The 17,572-nt window shown below is 44.9% G+C and overlaps 1 protein-coding gene across 2 annotated transcripts; it reads right to left on the bottom strand.

The window, feature by feature from the left end:
- Nucleotides 1-4,090: 4,090 nt before the first annotated feature.
- On the bottom strand, nt 4,091-15,054 carry KCNJ2 (potassium inwardly rectifying channel subfamily J member 2). Of its 2 annotated transcripts, none has more exons than XM_037492102.2 (2): nt 15,043-15,054; nt 4,091-9,313 (listed from the first exon to the last, which is right to left on the bottom strand). In XM_037492102.2, the coding sequence occupies exon 2, from the start codon at nt 9,094-9,096 to the stop codon at nt 7,813-7,815; it is 1,284 nt and encodes a 427-aa protein (XP_037347999.1). In that variant the 5' UTR covers nt 9,097-9,313; nt 15,043-15,054; the 3' UTR covers nt 4,091-7,812. The 2 variants fall into 2 exon arrangements, with proteins under 2 accessions (XP_037347999.1, XP_037347998.1); XM_037492101.2 differs by lacking the exon at nt 15,043-15,054 and adding an exon at nt 14,217-14,364.
- Between the last annotated feature and the right edge of the window lie 2,518 nt (nt 15,055-17,572).

Genomic DNA, 17,572 nt, shown 5'->3' with positions numbered 1-17,572 from the left:
CGTGTTAATCCAACTTTCCCTCGTCTGTGGAAATGGTTGCCCTTGACAGTGCTTTTGCCAACAGTGTTCTTTTAGAGGTGTGTATACACTTGCCTTTGAACTTTCTTTGTTGGTAAATAGTAGTTTTATGAGCCTGTGGCTAAGTGTCTAATGCAGTGATTTATATATTTTAAGGGAAACTCTTACAGACTATTTAGTGAAACACTGTTTACAAAGGGAGCGTTGCTTCGCTGGAGATGGGGAAGTATTTGCGCAAAAATTTGACAAACAAAAGCGAAATGAAACTAACCAGCACAAGATTGGATGCGTTTGTTTGTTGCCAACACAAAGCCAGAGACTTGCCCCCAGGATGTCCTCCTGCCCTGGTGTCAGGACTAGGGAAGGCCGCAGGCAACACTGAGCTAATCTAAGCAAAGTGTGTGGATTTAAGGTGAAGATGCAAAAGACCAGTATCCATGGGAGCGCAGTTTTTACAAAATCAAATTAACGATTCCCAATAAGGTATTGTAAAAACATGTGACTCCTAGCAGAAAAAAAACATTTCATCAAATGAAGATTTCCGAATATGGAGGACAGAGCTGAGTCCCATGCAGTGCCTAAGATGGCGGGTCCTCTCCTAACGTGGTCAATTAGCTTCTCCGAAACTGTGGCTTTAATGAACTGATAAATAAGGAAAGCCCCTGAGTGAGGTGGATTCCTTCCATGCGGGCTGGGATTGTTCTTTCCTCATCAACGTGATAAGGAAGTAACATTGAATTAAACAACATGACTGAGAACCTCTTGTGCAGCAAAAGTACTCAGTAATAGAAGTACTCATAATAGAAGTACTCAATAAAAAATATTTACAATAGAAGTGCTCAGTAATAGAAGTACTCATAGTAGAAGTACTCGGTAATGGAAGTACTCAGTAACTGCTAATTATTATTATTACACATAAGCTTTTTTTTTAAACATATCTAAAACTCACTCCCTTTGCTCAGTTTTAAGACCAAATGAATATACAACTGTACTCCCTTTTCCAAACCTTGATCTCTGGAAGACAGAATCCACATAGGAAGCTGAGTCACCAGCACCATGTAATGACTCCAAAATCAAGGAAACTTCCAGAATAGAATCTATAACATGAAATAGAAAATATCTCTGAAGGTAAGTACAGTTACCTACAGGCCCCCACAGCCCAGCTAGTCTGTCTCCCGACACATCTCTGGCCCTGGGGATATCCTGTCATCCTCACAGTGATCATCTGGTTTCTTCCACACAGTGGTCAGAAGCAAAACCCTAAGAGGTGCTAGGGGACATCTGCAAGGGACAAAACAGCCGCTGATGATTTCATTGCCAAATTTTTCAAAAGCACCTCCCAGTAGGAAGAGCCAGCCCTATTCACTGGGTGAAGGAATCATTAAATAATAGATTATCATCTTCGAATAAGGCAGAAAATTGTATAATATGTTAGAAAACCCTTCCTCCAAACAGTGAATACCCTGGAGGCAACACATTTCAGTTATTTGGAGAGAACTACTTATGTGTAATTATTCATCATTATGATTCTTACTATTTAGTAACACGGAATCTGGTTCAACTTTCTTAACCGCCTCCTTGCACATTCCTCCTAACTGTCTTCTCCTCCCCTCTCCAAACCAGGGCCCATCCCCAGCTGCCCAAGCACACCAGTGGCCCAGAACTTTCTCAGCTTGAACGCAACCTGTGGTGCTCCCTAGAAAGCCCCTCTGCTCCAGGCAAAGCAGAGCAGCCGGCCCCTCACTGCAGAGCCAGGGGACCAGCCGTCCCACCAACCTTGCCGGGCAAGCACTGCCTTGTAATTCTTTCTGTAAGTCTGTAAGTGAAGACAACAATCCTTTTTTTTTTTTTTAATTTTATTTAAAGATTTATTTATTTATACAAGCAATGGGTACAGACAGAAGCGCGGGAGGGTGAGAGAATTCACCAGAGCCAGAGCAGGGAGCAGAGCAGGTGGAAGGACCGAAGTACACTGCTGAGGGGAGCAGTGGGCGGCAGGAGAGATCTGCGTGCCATGTGGGACCCTCCTCCGGTGGCCGGGGAGCAGCCGGGAATCGAACCGGCACTGCAGAGGCTGCGGGCAGCTTCGCAACCCAGCGCTCAACCGCTGCGCCACCAGGGGAGGCCCAAGACAACAATCCTTGCCAAGTGGTTTAGATCCTCAGATCACTGGGCCCATGATCTGAACTATTTTGAGAAAAACACTCTGGAGTCTTGAAACCTGCTAGTCATGGGCTTGGTTTTTACTTTCCTGAAAGTCTACAGAGCTAGGTATTTATTAAAATTTGGGAAAGTAAATCCAATTGATTTTATCAGTTTTGCCAGCTCTGAAATGAAAACTTTTAGAGGGAGATTTGTTTTCTTCCTTGCAAGTGTTTTCAGAAGCCTTGCCACCTAAAAGGCTAGAATTTAGAGGCTTAGTTGGACAGTCACTGCGCAAAGGTCTAAGCAGATCTGAAACTCTACCCTTCTTTTCTTTCTCTATTTCTCTTTAATTAAAAAAAATTAGGCAGAGGTGTGAGGCCCATGCAACTCAACTCACCGCTCCAGTTACCACTGCCTCGTTTGCTTCATCATACCCATTGCCTGGAGGATCTAGTTGCAAGCTGGCTGCCTCCCCCAGAAAGCAGGCACAAGTGTGCCGTGTGGTAGGATGCTGCAGTTTGGTTCGTAACAGAGCTTTGTGGTTTCACCTCAAGACAGGCCCAAGCAATTCCTACTTAATTGAAATTAATCTGAACTTTGAAATTTACCCAAATCCCACAACCAATGTTGAAATTTGTAATTAGTCCACCCTTGGTGAGTTGTTCCCTCTCTCCAAGAACTACAGGAGGAATTGTGGGCAGGTTTTAAGGGAGGCCTGGGATCCTGTGCTCAAGAGGCATCTGATCCCAGCCAGAGAAAAAGACTGTATTGTCATCACCTGGGAGAATCTGAGCTGAGAAGCAGAAAGGTCTTAGTGCCAATGGTGAATGGCCAGATGGAAGGGTAGAACAAGGATAAAAAGTAGAGCCCAGTGCTGAGTAACCTGACCCCAGCCACCTCCTCCCAGCTGGGTGGGCCTGCATCCCATCCTCAGTCTCTGTGGGCCTCAGTTTTCTCACTTCTTAATGGAGGTAATAAGTGCCCACACCATTAAATGATTTAACACTAATAAGGAACCTAGAGTCACACTTGAAATACTGTGTCATTGAGTATTTGCTACCAAAAAAATACTAAGAAGTGAACCTTAAATCAGAACAGCCATTTGTTCCTTATTTCCAATCTTGAAAATAACTTAGACCAAATTTGCTAGAGGAAGTGGCATTTTCCCTGAGACCACATCTTGGTCTAGAGCGTGGCCGGAAGAGACAGCTTAGTGGGTTAAACTGGGTCTAGAGGCAGATAAACCCTGAATTCCTAGCCTACCTCAGTGATGCACTGGCTTTAAAACAGTGTTTCTTCATCTAGAGCAGAGGTTAAGTTCAGGTTCACAAGCCCAATTGGGTCCACCCTCTGCAGTTCAAAGTTGTGCGGTAACAACAGCCACACCTTTTGTTTTCCCATTACCTGCAGTCGCTTTGCTGCTAGGAGCAGAGTTCCTTAGGGGAGGTCAAGACTATTGGGCAGAGCCAAAAATACTTCATGTTTAAAACGCATCTGTGAGCCACTGATCTAGCATACGAGAACAGTAATATTCTGATTTGCTTTCCAGGGGATGAGAAAAGATAATACATAAGGCAGAACCCATAGTCTAAACTCAATAAGGAGTAACTATTAACATTAACAGAGAAGCAAACTAAACCTTGGTTTTATTTGTTTTGCTTAGCTCGGTTTGCTTGCTTCTGGGCCCTTTCTATTCTTTCTACCTAAGGCCTTTCTGTCCCAAAGCAAAATATGAGCTTGACTTCCTCTAACTTGGATTAAACTAATCTGCCACACACTGCACCTGCCCGTTGAGGCCATTTCTATAGCTCTATTCATCCAAAAGACCAGGGTTTATGTCCTATTGTTTGGGAACATTTGCTTTGCATTTCAATGATTTTAATCATGCAGGAAGCACAAGGATTCTGGCACCGATTTGTTTCCAATTTTTAATTTTTTATTTAGAAATAATAAAATAAGACATAATATATAAAAATATGTACAATCCATGGTTTGTGCAGTACAATAGGAAGACTTTTAGGTACAAAAAAGACGGCAAACGGGAAAAGAACCAGCACGATTGTCAAAGACCAGGATTTTTTCACTGGCCAGAAACCAGAGCTTCACCAGAGCTCGAGAGGAGAGTCTAGGTGGGAGGGCGAGGGACTATGCAACACTTTTTTTTTTTCACTTTAACATTATTAGACACAGAGTGAAAAAGAGCTCACTCGACTTCTCAGAACAAGTTTTCTGCCTTCACCGAGAGACTTATGATAAAATACGAACTGACATTGATTACTTGCAAGGGTTAACATATTCGGGGAACAGAGTTCAAATAAACATCCGAGTTTGGGATGGGAGGTGATCAAGAAGAAAGGTGGTGAAGGGAGAAACGATGCAGTAATAGAATTCCAAAACAAAAGTCAAAACAAACTTTCTCCAGGAATTTGGAAATGACTACAGTGCTATAGCGACATCCTTAAATGTCTGATTCAAGTATACTCTTAGAGGGATAGAAAACTATTCCTTTCTCTATAATCAAAATAGAATTCACTTTGTCTACCTTTTATTTAAAAATAGGGTAATGGGGAATCTTTGCCTCCTCCCAAAAATAGACTGCCTATCCGGAGATGGGCAAGAATTCTTTAAAAGGGAATAATTTCTAAGTAAATTCAGTGGGATGTGCTTGCAACAGTGAAGCATCACGTATCTGGGAATAAAAATCAACCCCAGGGATGTCTGGAGAGTCTCTCAATCTGGATTCTGATGACATGTGTGCGCGAATTAAGGAGACCCTGTTAACAGGGCAAATGTTTTGAAGGTAAAATGCAGGGGAAAAAAAAAAAAAAAAAAGGTGTGCATTACCTGTGTCTTGGCTCTTGACAAAACAAACAAAAAAAAATTGCCATTTAAAGCTCGTAACTGTTAAAATACTAATAGCTAGAAAAAAGCTTTCAAATGAACAGTCCATGCTGAAATAAATAACAGAAGAACATTACAATACGAACCTTATAAGGCTGGTAAATATGTGCTAAAACCATGCTAACCGGTAGCATATAGGTACTAGCTCTCAGAAATTGCTGCACTGAAATTAGACTTTCTATGGCAATTTTTTTTTCCTTTACAGTCTTCTATTTACATTTGGCTTTAAATATGAAAATATCTGATAAACTTTATAAAATGTACACTTTAAAAACATAGCTTCTGCAAAATTTTCTTGAAAAAAAAAAAAACAAACCTGTGCACCAGAAATTTTAATTTTTTTCCACTTTTTCAGAAAATTGAAAGATTGCCCTCCCTCATTCCTGCCCCTGCACCCCAATCCCTTTCAAATATCTCAAGTCTTTTTGAGTGGTAGTGAGGTGTTTTTGGGAGGAGCCTTCTCTGTGGTCACCCCCAATCTCCACTGCATCTTCATTTAATTTTCCTATCACTGAATACTCTTTGGTTTGATTATTTTCCTTTGCAAAATATCGAAATAGCAGCAGCTGAAGCCCTCGACACCCTCTCACTGTGAACAGCAAATTGTTGCCTCGTCTGTCAGTTCTCTGATCCATTCGATTCCAATTCCTCTGACTCTCTGAACAACTTCCTAAACCTGCCTTAAGATTTAGATTTAAAATATCGCCCCTTTGCTTGGCATCTCGGTGTCCATGAATATCACCCCAGAGTTTTCAGACCATCAACTTTGAAGGTTGAGAACAGCAGGAACTGTCAGATCAATGCAGGCACCACATTCAGTTATGGCTGTTCAAGAACCAGAGGCCGTCACAAACATCAGATTACAAAATACATGATTCTAGAACAAGCTGTTTTTTAATGGCATACAGGGATATAATACCATAAAAGAGTTGATTTTGAGACTCCAATTCAAAAGAAAGAAAAGTCAGTAGCCCCAGAATTCACAAATAGGGGAACTTTAAACCCCTAAGAGCTCCGTTATTGAGCTAGAGCAGACAAAAAAAAAAAATGTTTCTAGCAAGTTAGGCGGCCAGGCAGAAGAGGATTCTGGAAAACATGTTCTTAGCAACCTGCACTAGATAGGGCGACAAAGACCAGCCAGGGTTCAATCATCAGTGTGCAAACAGAAAGGGGAGAGACCCCTTTTTCCATCATCATCAGCTTTACCTGTCACTGTTTTCTAATTTCCTGGCTCTCCTTGATCCTAAAATACTGAGACATTTTCATCCCTACCTTCTACTGTTAAAAACACAACTTTTCTCTCCCTCCTGAATACTTGAGCTGATCAGGTGCCACAACAGTGTGGTGTGCCCCATCTCACCATCCTTCCCCACTTTGGCATCTGCAAGCCCCTCAGACACACTTGCCAGTCTCACTCCAAGACAGACCGATCAGCACAAACAGCCACAAGGCCAGAGCAGTGTCTCTTCTAAGGTGAAGTCAAGCTGGAAAGTGATCTGATCGGCAGGGCCAGGAGCTTGGTTCCCAGGATCTAAGCCTATTTCTCCCTCCTGCTGGATGGCTCCGTTTCGAGGTGCTGAGTAAATTCACCCGAGGTCTTATCTTAAGGAATACATTTTGGAATGTGCAAAAAAACAAAAAAAGAGGGGTGCATCTGAAAGAACATCACCCTCCCTCACTTACGCTGGAGCCTGGTCAGCATTACTAGCCAAAAAGATGTTTACATTGTGCCTGTGTGTGCAAATGTGACTTCCCCTTCCTTCTTCTATAACACAAAAGTTACATGACAGAACAAAATTTTCAAACCACTACACTTACTAGACTGTGTGCCTGATGTTGTATTTTCTGAATAAGGTGCAAGAGGAGAGGGTAGTTCAAGGTCACGCTGAGGTTCAAGGTTATTGTCTCTTGATTTCAAGGCAGCCCCATAGGGCCTTCCTTCCTTTTTAGTGTAAGCTCCACTGTGCAAAAATGTGCATTATCTTTGGTATTTATTTTTAGGTAGTCTAACTTAAAATTTGAGATAACCCATTAACATCATAGGGTGGGGGGGACCAACAACAACAACCCAGAGGCTACTATTTGGCTAGAGTTACATAATGCCCTTATGTAACCAGAGAGAGAGAGAGAGAGAGAGAGAGAGAGAGAGAGAGAGAGAGAGAGAGAGAGAGAGAGAGAGAATCAATTCTAGCAAACAAATTACTGGCCTCAAAAAATCAGGCTCTCATTTTGGCAGCTAATAGCCAAATACTTGCCACTTTGCAGCGCGTATCATGAGCTTTCAACAAAGTTCAACACTGACTTTTAAATTACACGAAAGAAAAACTACACTGCAACAAAAATACAATCTGTGTTCATGTAGTTAGCAGCTTTTCAAAAATTAAGGCAGAGTCTTGCCTTTGTTATGCCATTAAAAACATTCTTGTTCCTAAAGAGAAGCATTCTGAAGTGAAATACCCCACCAAGGCTTGCCTGCAAGTTCAAGTTTTGTAAAAACACAAAACGAGACATGAAAAAACCCCATAACTTATTCTACAACATCTATGTGCCATCAGGTCACGGGGAGGCGTGTGGAGGGCTTTCTTTGAGCTCACAGTCTTTGTCTGACACCACAGTGCCAGCCTCGGGACCTCGCCCTCACTTGCCTAGACCCACCTGTTCACCAGTACCGTCGTCTGAATAACTGTTCTGGGCCTTTGACCAACAGACTGTGTTGAAAGTAAATATTCCAGAGGAGGAATCAGCCAGTCATATCTCCGACTCTCGCCGTAAAGGCCTGGGTTCTAGAGGTATGCTTGCCTGGTTGTGAAGGTCTATGTCAGGGGGGGTGTCCGTACTGGTGCTTTCTGGAACCCCGTTTTCACTGTCATCTTCCTCTTTGCTAGTGAGAGCGACTTCATTTTCATAGCAAAATGAATTTGCATTGGAGAGGATATATTTCTTCTCTGCTAAGTCTCTGGCGCTGCAGAGAGGGGTGTTGGGGACTTCATACGTCTTGTGGAACCTGGAATAGTCTACTTTGTAGTAGTGTTTCTCCTCAAAGAGTACAGGCTCATAGCGGTGGCCCCAGAGGATTTCATTTGCCAGGTAGGAGCTACGACACTGGGTTGTCATGGCGGTAGCTTCCACCATGCCTTCCAGTATCACCACGATTTCAAAGTCTGCGTTGTCGATGTCCTGTTTACTCAAGTCATACAAAGGACTGTCCTCATCGATTTCATGGACTATCGTGATTGGGGAGACCAGAAAGATACGGTCAATCCCACTGTCAAAGCCAACGTTGATATCTATCTGGTCCAGGGGGATGTACTCCCCTTCGGAGGTGATTCTGGATTTGAGGAGCTGGGCTCGAACGTGAGCTTCCACCAAGTGGCTCTTCCGCAGGTTGCCCACTCGCCACATCAGGCACAGCTTGCCATCTCTCATGGCGATGACAGCATTGTGACTGAAGACAAGAGTCTCGTTTCTCTTCTTGGGCTTGGCCATCTTGGCCATGACGGCGCCGATGATAAAGGCGTCGATGATGCAGCCCACGATGGACTGGAACACCACCATGAACACGGCGATGGGGCACTCGTCCGTGACACACCTGAAGCCGTAGCCGATGGTGGTCTGGGTCTCAATGGAGAAAAGGAAGGCAGCCGTGAAGCTGTTGACCTCAGACACACAGGCCTTGCTGTCTTTAGATGCATCCAGATCTCCATGGAGCAGAGCTATCAACCAAAACACACAACCAAAAAACAGCCAGGAGAGCACAAAGGCCAGGCAGAAGATAACCAGCATCCACCGCCAGCGGATGTCCACGCAGGTGGTGAAGATGTCAGCCAGGTACCGCTGTCCCTTCTCGCCCACGTTGATGAACTGCACGTTGCAGTGGCCGTCTTTCTTGACGAAGCGGCTCCTGCACTGCTGCCGAGTGTGGACTTGACTCTTGCCGTTGCCAAAGCCATTTGCCACTGCCATGGTGGCCAGTTTCATACCGTCTTCTTCTGAAGACACGATGCTGTAGCGGTTGGTTCGCACGCTGCCCATCGCTTCTGCTGTGGACGCCAGTGCTGCTTCTGCTTTGGAAAACAGTCTGAGTTTTTGCAAAACCCTTTGGAGAAACAGTTTTGAATGTTCAGTGAGGACACACACCAAAAAAAACGAGCAGAGATGGGGATCTCCGAGAGCCTTGAGGTTCTAGCAAGGTCTGCCTATGACATGCAGGGTTAGCTCAGTAACTCAGCTGACATCCAGAGAGCATGTCCTGCAAGAAAAGAAAGTTCACTCATTACAAAAGAACTCACTGGTCAAGGGCTCTGCTCTCTCAGCATCGCTTCCTAATAAGATGTGGAGTCAGATATAAAAATGCATGGAGCAGAGAATTTCACTCCTTCAGACCTTAAACAATCTTTCTTATTTTTATTCAAAAGCATGATATCATTAAACACAGAAGAATCAGTTGGCTGTGCCAGTCTTTCAACCAAAAGCTCACGTCCCTTTTCCCCTATTTTTGGCCAGTGATCTAGAATATTCTGCTTTGCAGGTCTACGCCTTCCCTTTCTTCTCTTATTCTCTTCGTGTATCTTCCCTACTAGCCAGGTTCCCACATTATCAAGCAGAAGAAAGACTTTGTAACTCCGGCCTTGGGCAGGAAGCTTCGAGCACTCAGACCTGTGCTGGGAATGACCCGTGTGTGAACATCACAGTCCTGAACTGCAGGTGCATTATGGGAGATTATTAAGTGTTCTTGATAACATGGATGAAGTCAGAAGGCACGGGCTATTTTGCTGAGATGATAAAACTGAGCAGGCAGCCCTTATACTTTCCTGAAATGGATCCCAGTTTCTGGAGACAGTTTGGGCTGGCTCCATTCCTTTACACACGTTAAGCAGCCGCTCTGCAGAAATACCCGATAACATCTCTGTTAGCACAAGTGACTCTGACTTGAAGATGCAGGTTTGCTCTGGGGGGTAGAGAGTGACTCTGTTGCCTAGCAATGAGAGTCCTGAAATTCTCCGGAGATGGGATTGCCATGTGTAATGACAGGCTAGGAAGTAAGCACCTTTGTGCCCAAGGACCAGGTCTTTAGCGGATTGAGATAAGGCAGGAACTCATTTTATGTGGATCTAATTCTGTGTTTTCCCAAACAGAGACAACTTTGTAGGGACAGATCGTAAATGTCTGTCAGCTTACTTTCACTGCCAGGGCTATTGTTTGCTATATGTTCCTATGGAGAAGGCACTCACCTTAACTTAATGTGAACAAATAATCCTGTTCAGCGTTCTCCCTTTGCCTTACTCTCCCCTAGGTAAAAACTATTTATTTTCACTTTCCATCTTTGCTCCAAAGAAACTATTGTTTTTTTCTTTAACTAACCCACAATAGCTTAAGAGAAAGGTGTGTTCGTTACCAAATAAACGCCAACAGAGCTAATCTAGCACAGATCTAAAAAGCAACTTTTCAAACAACCCAGTTGAGCTCCAGTATTCAAGGGGCACAGCCACCAACAGATGGGAAGTCTGAAACTTGTTGAAGGCCTGAGCAGGAAGGTTGCATATTTTCTTTCTTCCCCAATCCCAAAGACATTAAGATTGAGCAGTTCACAGAACCTGAGGCAGACAAACCAAGAATAAACAAATAAAGCAACCCATGTATCTTATTTTTGTGCACCCTCTTCAAGAGAGGCAAGGTGCATTGTCTTGGAAAATGCCTTGCTAGTCTTTTTACTTCTCCTTCTTTATCCAAGTTATTATGCAAGAATGTGCCCCAACACATTTTCCTGAGATTAGTCATCTGTGAAAATTGCAATGTGTGTTACATTTTGGCAGCTTTTGACACCTAAATGATGCCCGATTTGAAAGTGCCTTTGAATTACTTTATAAAAAGAAGTTACTGTACCTTCCCAGCCTTCCACCTGCTTCAATGTTTTGTCTGCTTCCCTGGGAAGTCTGTTCTTGGACACAAGAAACAAGACTCCTATTCCTCAGGGTTCTAGATTCCGGACATGGAAAGAATTCTTTTACCAGTGATTTCAGCTTCCTTGACTCATCTGAAATTGCCAAGCATTTCTACACAAAAGGAGCTAGTGATAACAGCACAGAACCAAATGCAGGTATAAGTTCCAAAACAGGAAGGTGAGCTTCATCTAAGTAGTGCTTGTATCCTGGGTTCTAATTGACTTCAGAATCTTATATGCTGACACTAAGAAATTCACTTTTCATGAATCAAAACAATCCTTCCATCTGAGTTACTGTTAGGGCCATGAGTAGACAGTCTCAAATTTCTTCTGCCTTATTTCTGCACTCTTTCCAGATTAAAGCATAACAACCACGTGGAATTTAAAGACAGAACTATGGCTTTCCAAAAAGCTTGTCCCCGAGACATTAGTATGAATTCCATAAAACATACAATAGCAGTTTCCTATGGACAGCTCTCTGCATTTACAGCCTTGAAGGTAGTCTGCATGGAGTGACTATTCTGGTCTTACTTTCATCGCTAAGGACAAAATTTGGTCCACATATGCATTATCATAGAGTTATTTGGCCGTTTCGGCCTGGAAAGAGGGAAAAAGATTTTTTTTTTTTTTCGGTGAAATCAAATTTTCATCATCTCAGACAGAATTATGCACACACATTATGGGTGTTTAGACTTCCATGAAGCTGATTACACAGCAAAAATCTAGAATGTGTCAAGGTTTGTGAGGGTAATTGTCTTAATATTTCATTATCAAGGATGCTGTCCTATCAACCTGCCCGCAGGCCTGACTGCCATCAGGCTAGCAGAAATCACTTCACCTGCTCTTCTTCCACCAAAATTAATGAGTACCTGGGAGAAACTTTCATGAAGAATCAGGCTTTCATGCAACTTTATTTTAGGCTAATATTCACAATAATTTTTTGAGAAACATTGGCTCAAAGTGGGTGAGAACATTCAATGATTTGACTCCTTGATGGGTACGATTAGGAGATTTTTGAGATTTGACTTCAAGGCCAGCATGTAAATTCCCCTTTCAGCAAAATATGTAAGGGTCTGATGTAAATTTATTAGACACAAATAATTATCTTACCCAGGCTGTAACCAATGATGTACAAAGTATTTCTGGGAAATTGAAAGGCTACATGTGGTGCTGTTCATGTTAATTCTATTTATAGGCTGAGCCAAATTTAAGCATAAGCAATGGGAAAAAAAATAGTTCAGCGCTTCAATCGTAGGTAGATGTTGAAGGAGCACCAGCTATGGTTAAAACCAGGGTCAAAGGACAACATGCTGTAGAATGAGCAAATCGACTTTGTTTTTACCATAAGGGAATGATTTCTGACATGGATCATTCAAAACCCAGAAAGATGTAATTGTGACGAAGATATGGGAGTAAAATGTGGTCCATCATATTGTGCATGGTGCATGGTACACGGTGAATTAAGAGATTTTCTACCTAAGGAAAGGACATAAAGACAGCACGAGAAATTATGCTGGGCAGAGGGATGCCCGCTAATGAGTGTTCAGAGCAGCTATTCCCCAGCTGACGCCATACAGACCAGGGTGAGTGTGCTCTGGGCACATGTTGCTATGTGAGCCCAACTACTAGCAAAGCAACCTCTTGGAAGCTCAGTAAACACAAGGAGGGGGGAGGGGAGTTAATGGAGTAGAGAGGATGCCCCTTCATCTACGTGGATGTGGGCACTATTGATAAAATGTTTATAGCAATGCAGGTAGCGTTGCTCACATTTGCAAATGATGAAAAAAAATATTTATCTGCTAAACAAAAATACACACACACACACAAATTGAAACTGTCAATCTGTTCAGGTAAAGATGTGGTCAATCTTTCCTGCTTCTCAAAAGTCATTCAAGGACTCACAGCTAACTGGAGATTCTACAACTGCAGCCACTGAAGTAGAAATACTGGGTGCTTAAAAAAGGGGGGGGGTGCAAATTCACAAGAGATGAGAGCAAATATTCTATGGATACCAACAACATAAGAAAAAGTGCCAACAAAATATGAAGGGAGGGGCTGAAGCAAAGTGAAAGGACCTTGACCTCTTCACCTTGAAGTCACATCTCTTGCTCCTGAGACTTGAGCTTTTTTTTTTTTTTTTTTTTTTTTTTGGATAATGGCAAATATACTTAGAACACTTTAGGAGGTGAGCAGGAAAAAGCTAGAGGAGCCCAGGTAATAGATAGCAGGAGGTCTGACAGCCAACAGATTAAGCATGTGGAAAGGAAACAATATGCATTTTCTGCATATCCAAAACAGGCTCCAGATGATATCGTCTTTCCTGACAGGTAAACGCAGAGTTTATGGAAATGCCCAGCATTCACAGCCGCACCCTCGCTCCCATCCCACTGATAAGCTCATGCGGACACAGACATGAAACTGTCCATTTCCTATCTCTTAACAGTCACGATGAGTCTATGTTATGATGCAATCTTTTTTTGCAGAATCAAGTCGTTTTTTCACCGCTGCGCTTCCCTAAAATCACCCTGTCTTTACTTCAGGCATGAAAACTTCATAATAATCATTACGAAGAACAACAAGCTGCTGAAGGGAGAGTGACATCTGATGGGAAAGTTTTGCAGTCTGCAGGCTCCCATCCAACTCGGGGTGCCCCTCTGTTCCCCAGCAAAGCAACTTTCAGACGCTCGCTTTGCAACTCAAAGCTATACTCGAAGCAATGACAAAGGAAGAAAAAAAATCAAAAGACGCCAAGGATCAGGCGGGTACCGAGTCCCGAGGTTTGCCAAGGTTTAAGACCAAGTCTTCCAGACGCGCTCTCCCCCCGCGCCTCCCTCCCACACAGTTGCTTCTCCCCCTCCTTAGAAGGAGAATCGAACGCAGGCTCCCTCACCCTCTAAACTAGTATCTCGCTACAGCTGGTGCATTGGAAGTTATGAGCACAAACAGATGCTGCAGAGAAATCTGTTTCTATTGCTCAACTGTTCCAAGCATGTCTCAGTATTTTTAGCTCTGGGGATGTTCTGGTGCGCACACAAACTCTATAGGCAAGCTCTGGGACTCCCGGGCGTGGGCGAGCGCTCCAGCAGCGTGACAGCTGGGCACCGCTGGAGCCGCGGGGTTAGGGCAGGAGCCGGCACCACCGCCCGCGTCCACTCCCGGGACCCACAGGCAGCGGGAGCCAAGCAGAGGCAAAACACACACCAGCGCTTACCTGCCGCGGGCGCCGTCGCCTGGGCGCATGGAGTGGAAGTCGGGGGTCCAGAGGCAGGTAAGATCCAGCGGTTCGTGGGAGCCGGCGAGCCACTGCACAGCAGAATTCCCAAGACCCAGCTGGCGGACGCCGGCGACGGCTGCGCGCTGGCCAGGGCTCCAGTGCGCTCTGCGCTATCCTGGGCTCTTTTGAGGCGGTCCACGAGACACCGGCCCGCCTGGCCCCGCCCCGGCCCGCTGCCGGCCAATCGGGGCGCGCCTGGCTCGCCCCGGCCCCGGGAGCCGGCGGAGGGGGGCGGGGGATGCTGCGCCCGCGGCCGCGGCGCTGCCCGCGCGGAGAACCTGCAGCCGCTGCCTCCCCTCCGCCCGCCCCGCCGGCCCCGGAGCGCGCCCCGGGCGCGGGGCGGGGGGACGCGGCGCCCGGCGGGGCCAGCAGCAGGTGGGAGGGCAGCGGCCGGGCCCCCGCGGCCGCCCCAGGGCCGCCTGGCCGTGCGCAAAGCTTCCTCCCGCGCTCCGAGCCGCTCGCACTTCCCGCTCCGCTCCCCGGCGGCGCCCGTGCGCGTCTGCGGGGGGCCCGGGCCGGGGCGCAGCGCGTCCAGCCGGCGAGGGCTGCGCTCCAGCCCGGGCGCGTCTCCCCGGCCCGCGCCCCGCGCCCCCGGCACGGCCCGCCGTGCGCCCCGGAGCCGCGAGTTATTGGGGAAGGGGACGCGGACCTGCGCGCGGGGCCCTGCGGGATGGAGACGCGCGCCCGGGTGGCCACTGCTGGGCCGCTCGACTCTTTTTTAATTTTTTTTCTCCCCCCTCCCCAATGTTCCTGAACTACTTACAAAGCGTGAAAGGCTCCTTCCCTCTGGCGGTGTCCGCCTGCGAGCTTTTTCTCCACCACCGCCCGGCACGCTCTGCTGATCTAAAATCAGCGCAATTAGAGAGCAATGAATTCTCTGGAACAGCAACTCCTACAGACACTCAGCGCTGCCCTCGCACCAGCGCCTCCCAACACGCTTTCCCAGCAACCAGGCAAGAGCATGGCGACCCTTGCAAACCTGTCAACTTCCATGTGGACCTGGTCTGGACCCTGGAACTTTATCCGTGTGTACGTGTGTGTGTGTGTGTGTGTGTGTGTGTGTGCGCGCGTGCATGCATGGAGGAGTAAGTGCGTCTAGAGCTGAGGACTTTGGTGTTATAATGCAAACTTTTCTTAAAGGACAGGACACAGTTAGGAGACTTGCAGAGCTGGGAATCCGCCTGGGTGTGTTTTTAACTTTTATTTTCGCCACCGACCAAATGCATCTTTCGTGCAATTTGAACCTTTAAAAGGCCTCCTTAAGTCGCCAAACGAGCTCCTGTCGGGAGGCACAGCGGGGTGGGTTTCTGTGCGCAGGCGAGGTGAAGCCCGGGATACCAGGCGAGGTCCGCTCCGGTACCCACGTCCTGGCCTCATACCCTCACATCACCCCTAGGAGGTGCTGGTGAAATGCGCTTGGTTTTGCAGATGCAGACTTTAAGCCTGCGTTCGTTAAGGAGCCTCTTTTCTCAGTCCTGAACTCGACACTGGAATGAAAAGGGGGTGCAGTAAGCTGCGCAGGAGCTCTGGCGTCTCTTATAGCCAAAAGCATTGCTCTGCGCCTGCCTGTGCTGAGATTATAGCGCACGCCAATCCCTGGTACTGGCTTGCCCTTGAGAGAGCTGCAGTGGTAATGCATCGCCTACAAGAGAGACTTAGTACTTTAATATGTACAAAGTTGTGTATTATTTATAAACAGCTTGAATTAACTGCGAGCTACATGGATGCACAGGAAGCCAGGCTGCAGTCTGAAACTGAAAGAAGTTGAACATAGCTGACTTTTTAGACCAAGGACAGAGAATAAGAGCTGGCTTCTTTGCAAAGAGCTGCTCCTGAAATGTCTTTCCTCATGGATTTCTTCTAAGAAACAAGCCCTACCAAGACTGACTAGGAAGAGGAAATCAGTGGTTAGGATGTGTTCGCCTCTTTATTGTGATTTAATCTGTGCCTCTGCTAAGAATTTTCCCAACCTCCTGAGGCCAGAGAGGTAACACTTTTTTTTTTCCAGGTAATGAGTTCTTTTTGAAAATTAGTCACCCAAGGGGATGCCATTTTTCTGGAACTTAGGTTGAAATTGTTTCACTTTCATACTCTATTCTAAGTAAATCCAATACACCACAGGCCAAGATAGTTTCATTTGATAGGAAAATATTTAAAGAAATGAACATAAAGTTGTAAGATTAGGGTGGGTTATATAAATCTAGTGATGGGCTGCAGCAAGTATTTATATGTATTCTAGACTTTCTCACCAACATCACACTCACTCCACACCCCCACCCCCAATCTCCTAAGGGATTGATGTGCAGTAAGATTTCTTTCTTGAATCTGATTTTAATAAAATCAGATTCCCAGTAAAATAAAATAAAATCTATTCCCAGTCTGAACAGAATTTTACCTTAATCATTTCTCTAATTAAGGAAACATGAAGAATTAAATTTTGTAAGTGAAACTTGGTAAATGCATGATAGCATTGATTAACTCAATTGCTTCGTCTGATTAAAAAACCCCCATAAATGTGCATATTTAATTAATAAATGGCTTTTTCACCGTGTCCCAATTAGGAAAATTCTAGTGTTCCAAAGCATTCGGTGCTTGGGTAAATATGATTTTTGGAGCTAGGCATGATACAGATTTCTCTAGTCAGAATATATCTTTTTTGGCTGAATCAGTCCTTATTTAGCAAAAATCCCCTTTAGTTTTGGACACCAATGCTGTTGGGTGTTGGGATCCATCTGTGGATTAAATTTTTCCAAGGAAATGACAATTGTGCTCTTACTGATTCCCTCCACGGTAACCACTGATAATATTAGAGCCAAATATTAGTCACAATCTAAATCTGCAGTGAGATTATGAATGGTTATGTGAGGCAGAATGCAATTGTTCCGCTAGGAACACAAATCTTTCCTTTGTACTTAAATAGATACATTTTCCACCTTCCATTAACCATATGTGCAGTCTCACTTCACAATGATAAGACATGAAAAGCTCTTATTATTTGCACCTATTTAGATACTAAGGGGCACTTACTAATCTTCATGATAATAATGATAATAAAAAATAAATAAATGTCAGGTTGATTTGAAGTATAGACAGGATGAGTTTGGTATCTGCTGCTATGAGGTCAAGCCATCCACCATGGTATTTAAAGGCCCTGAATGTAGTCTCATCTATTGGAAAACAGCTCTGACAGTTTCACTAACCACACTGGTAAGATTTAATCTTCATATGAAATTCAATCTGTTTGTTCATACCTAGCTATAGGCTAGGTTTTAGGAGAGACATAGGGCAGTTAG

This window comes from Talpa occidentalis, unplaced genomic scaffold (assembly GCF_014898055.3).
Source record: "Talpa occidentalis isolate TD23 unplaced genomic scaffold, MPIMG_talOcc4v2.1 talOcc4.7, whole genome shotgun sequence".
In the NCBI taxonomy this organism is placed as follows: domain Eukaryota; kingdom Metazoa; phylum Chordata; class Mammalia; order Eulipotyphla; family Talpidae; genus Talpa; species Talpa occidentalis.
The sequence above is the reverse complement of the archived record's forward strand: the minus strand, read 5'-3'. Positions and strand labels throughout refer to the sequence as shown.

Excerpts from the sequence above, each read along its gene's own strand:
- KCNJ2 (XM_037492102.2), bottom strand. The coding sequence starts at position 9,096 with ATGGGCAGCGTGCGAACCAACCGCTACAGCATCGTGTCTTCAGAAGAA.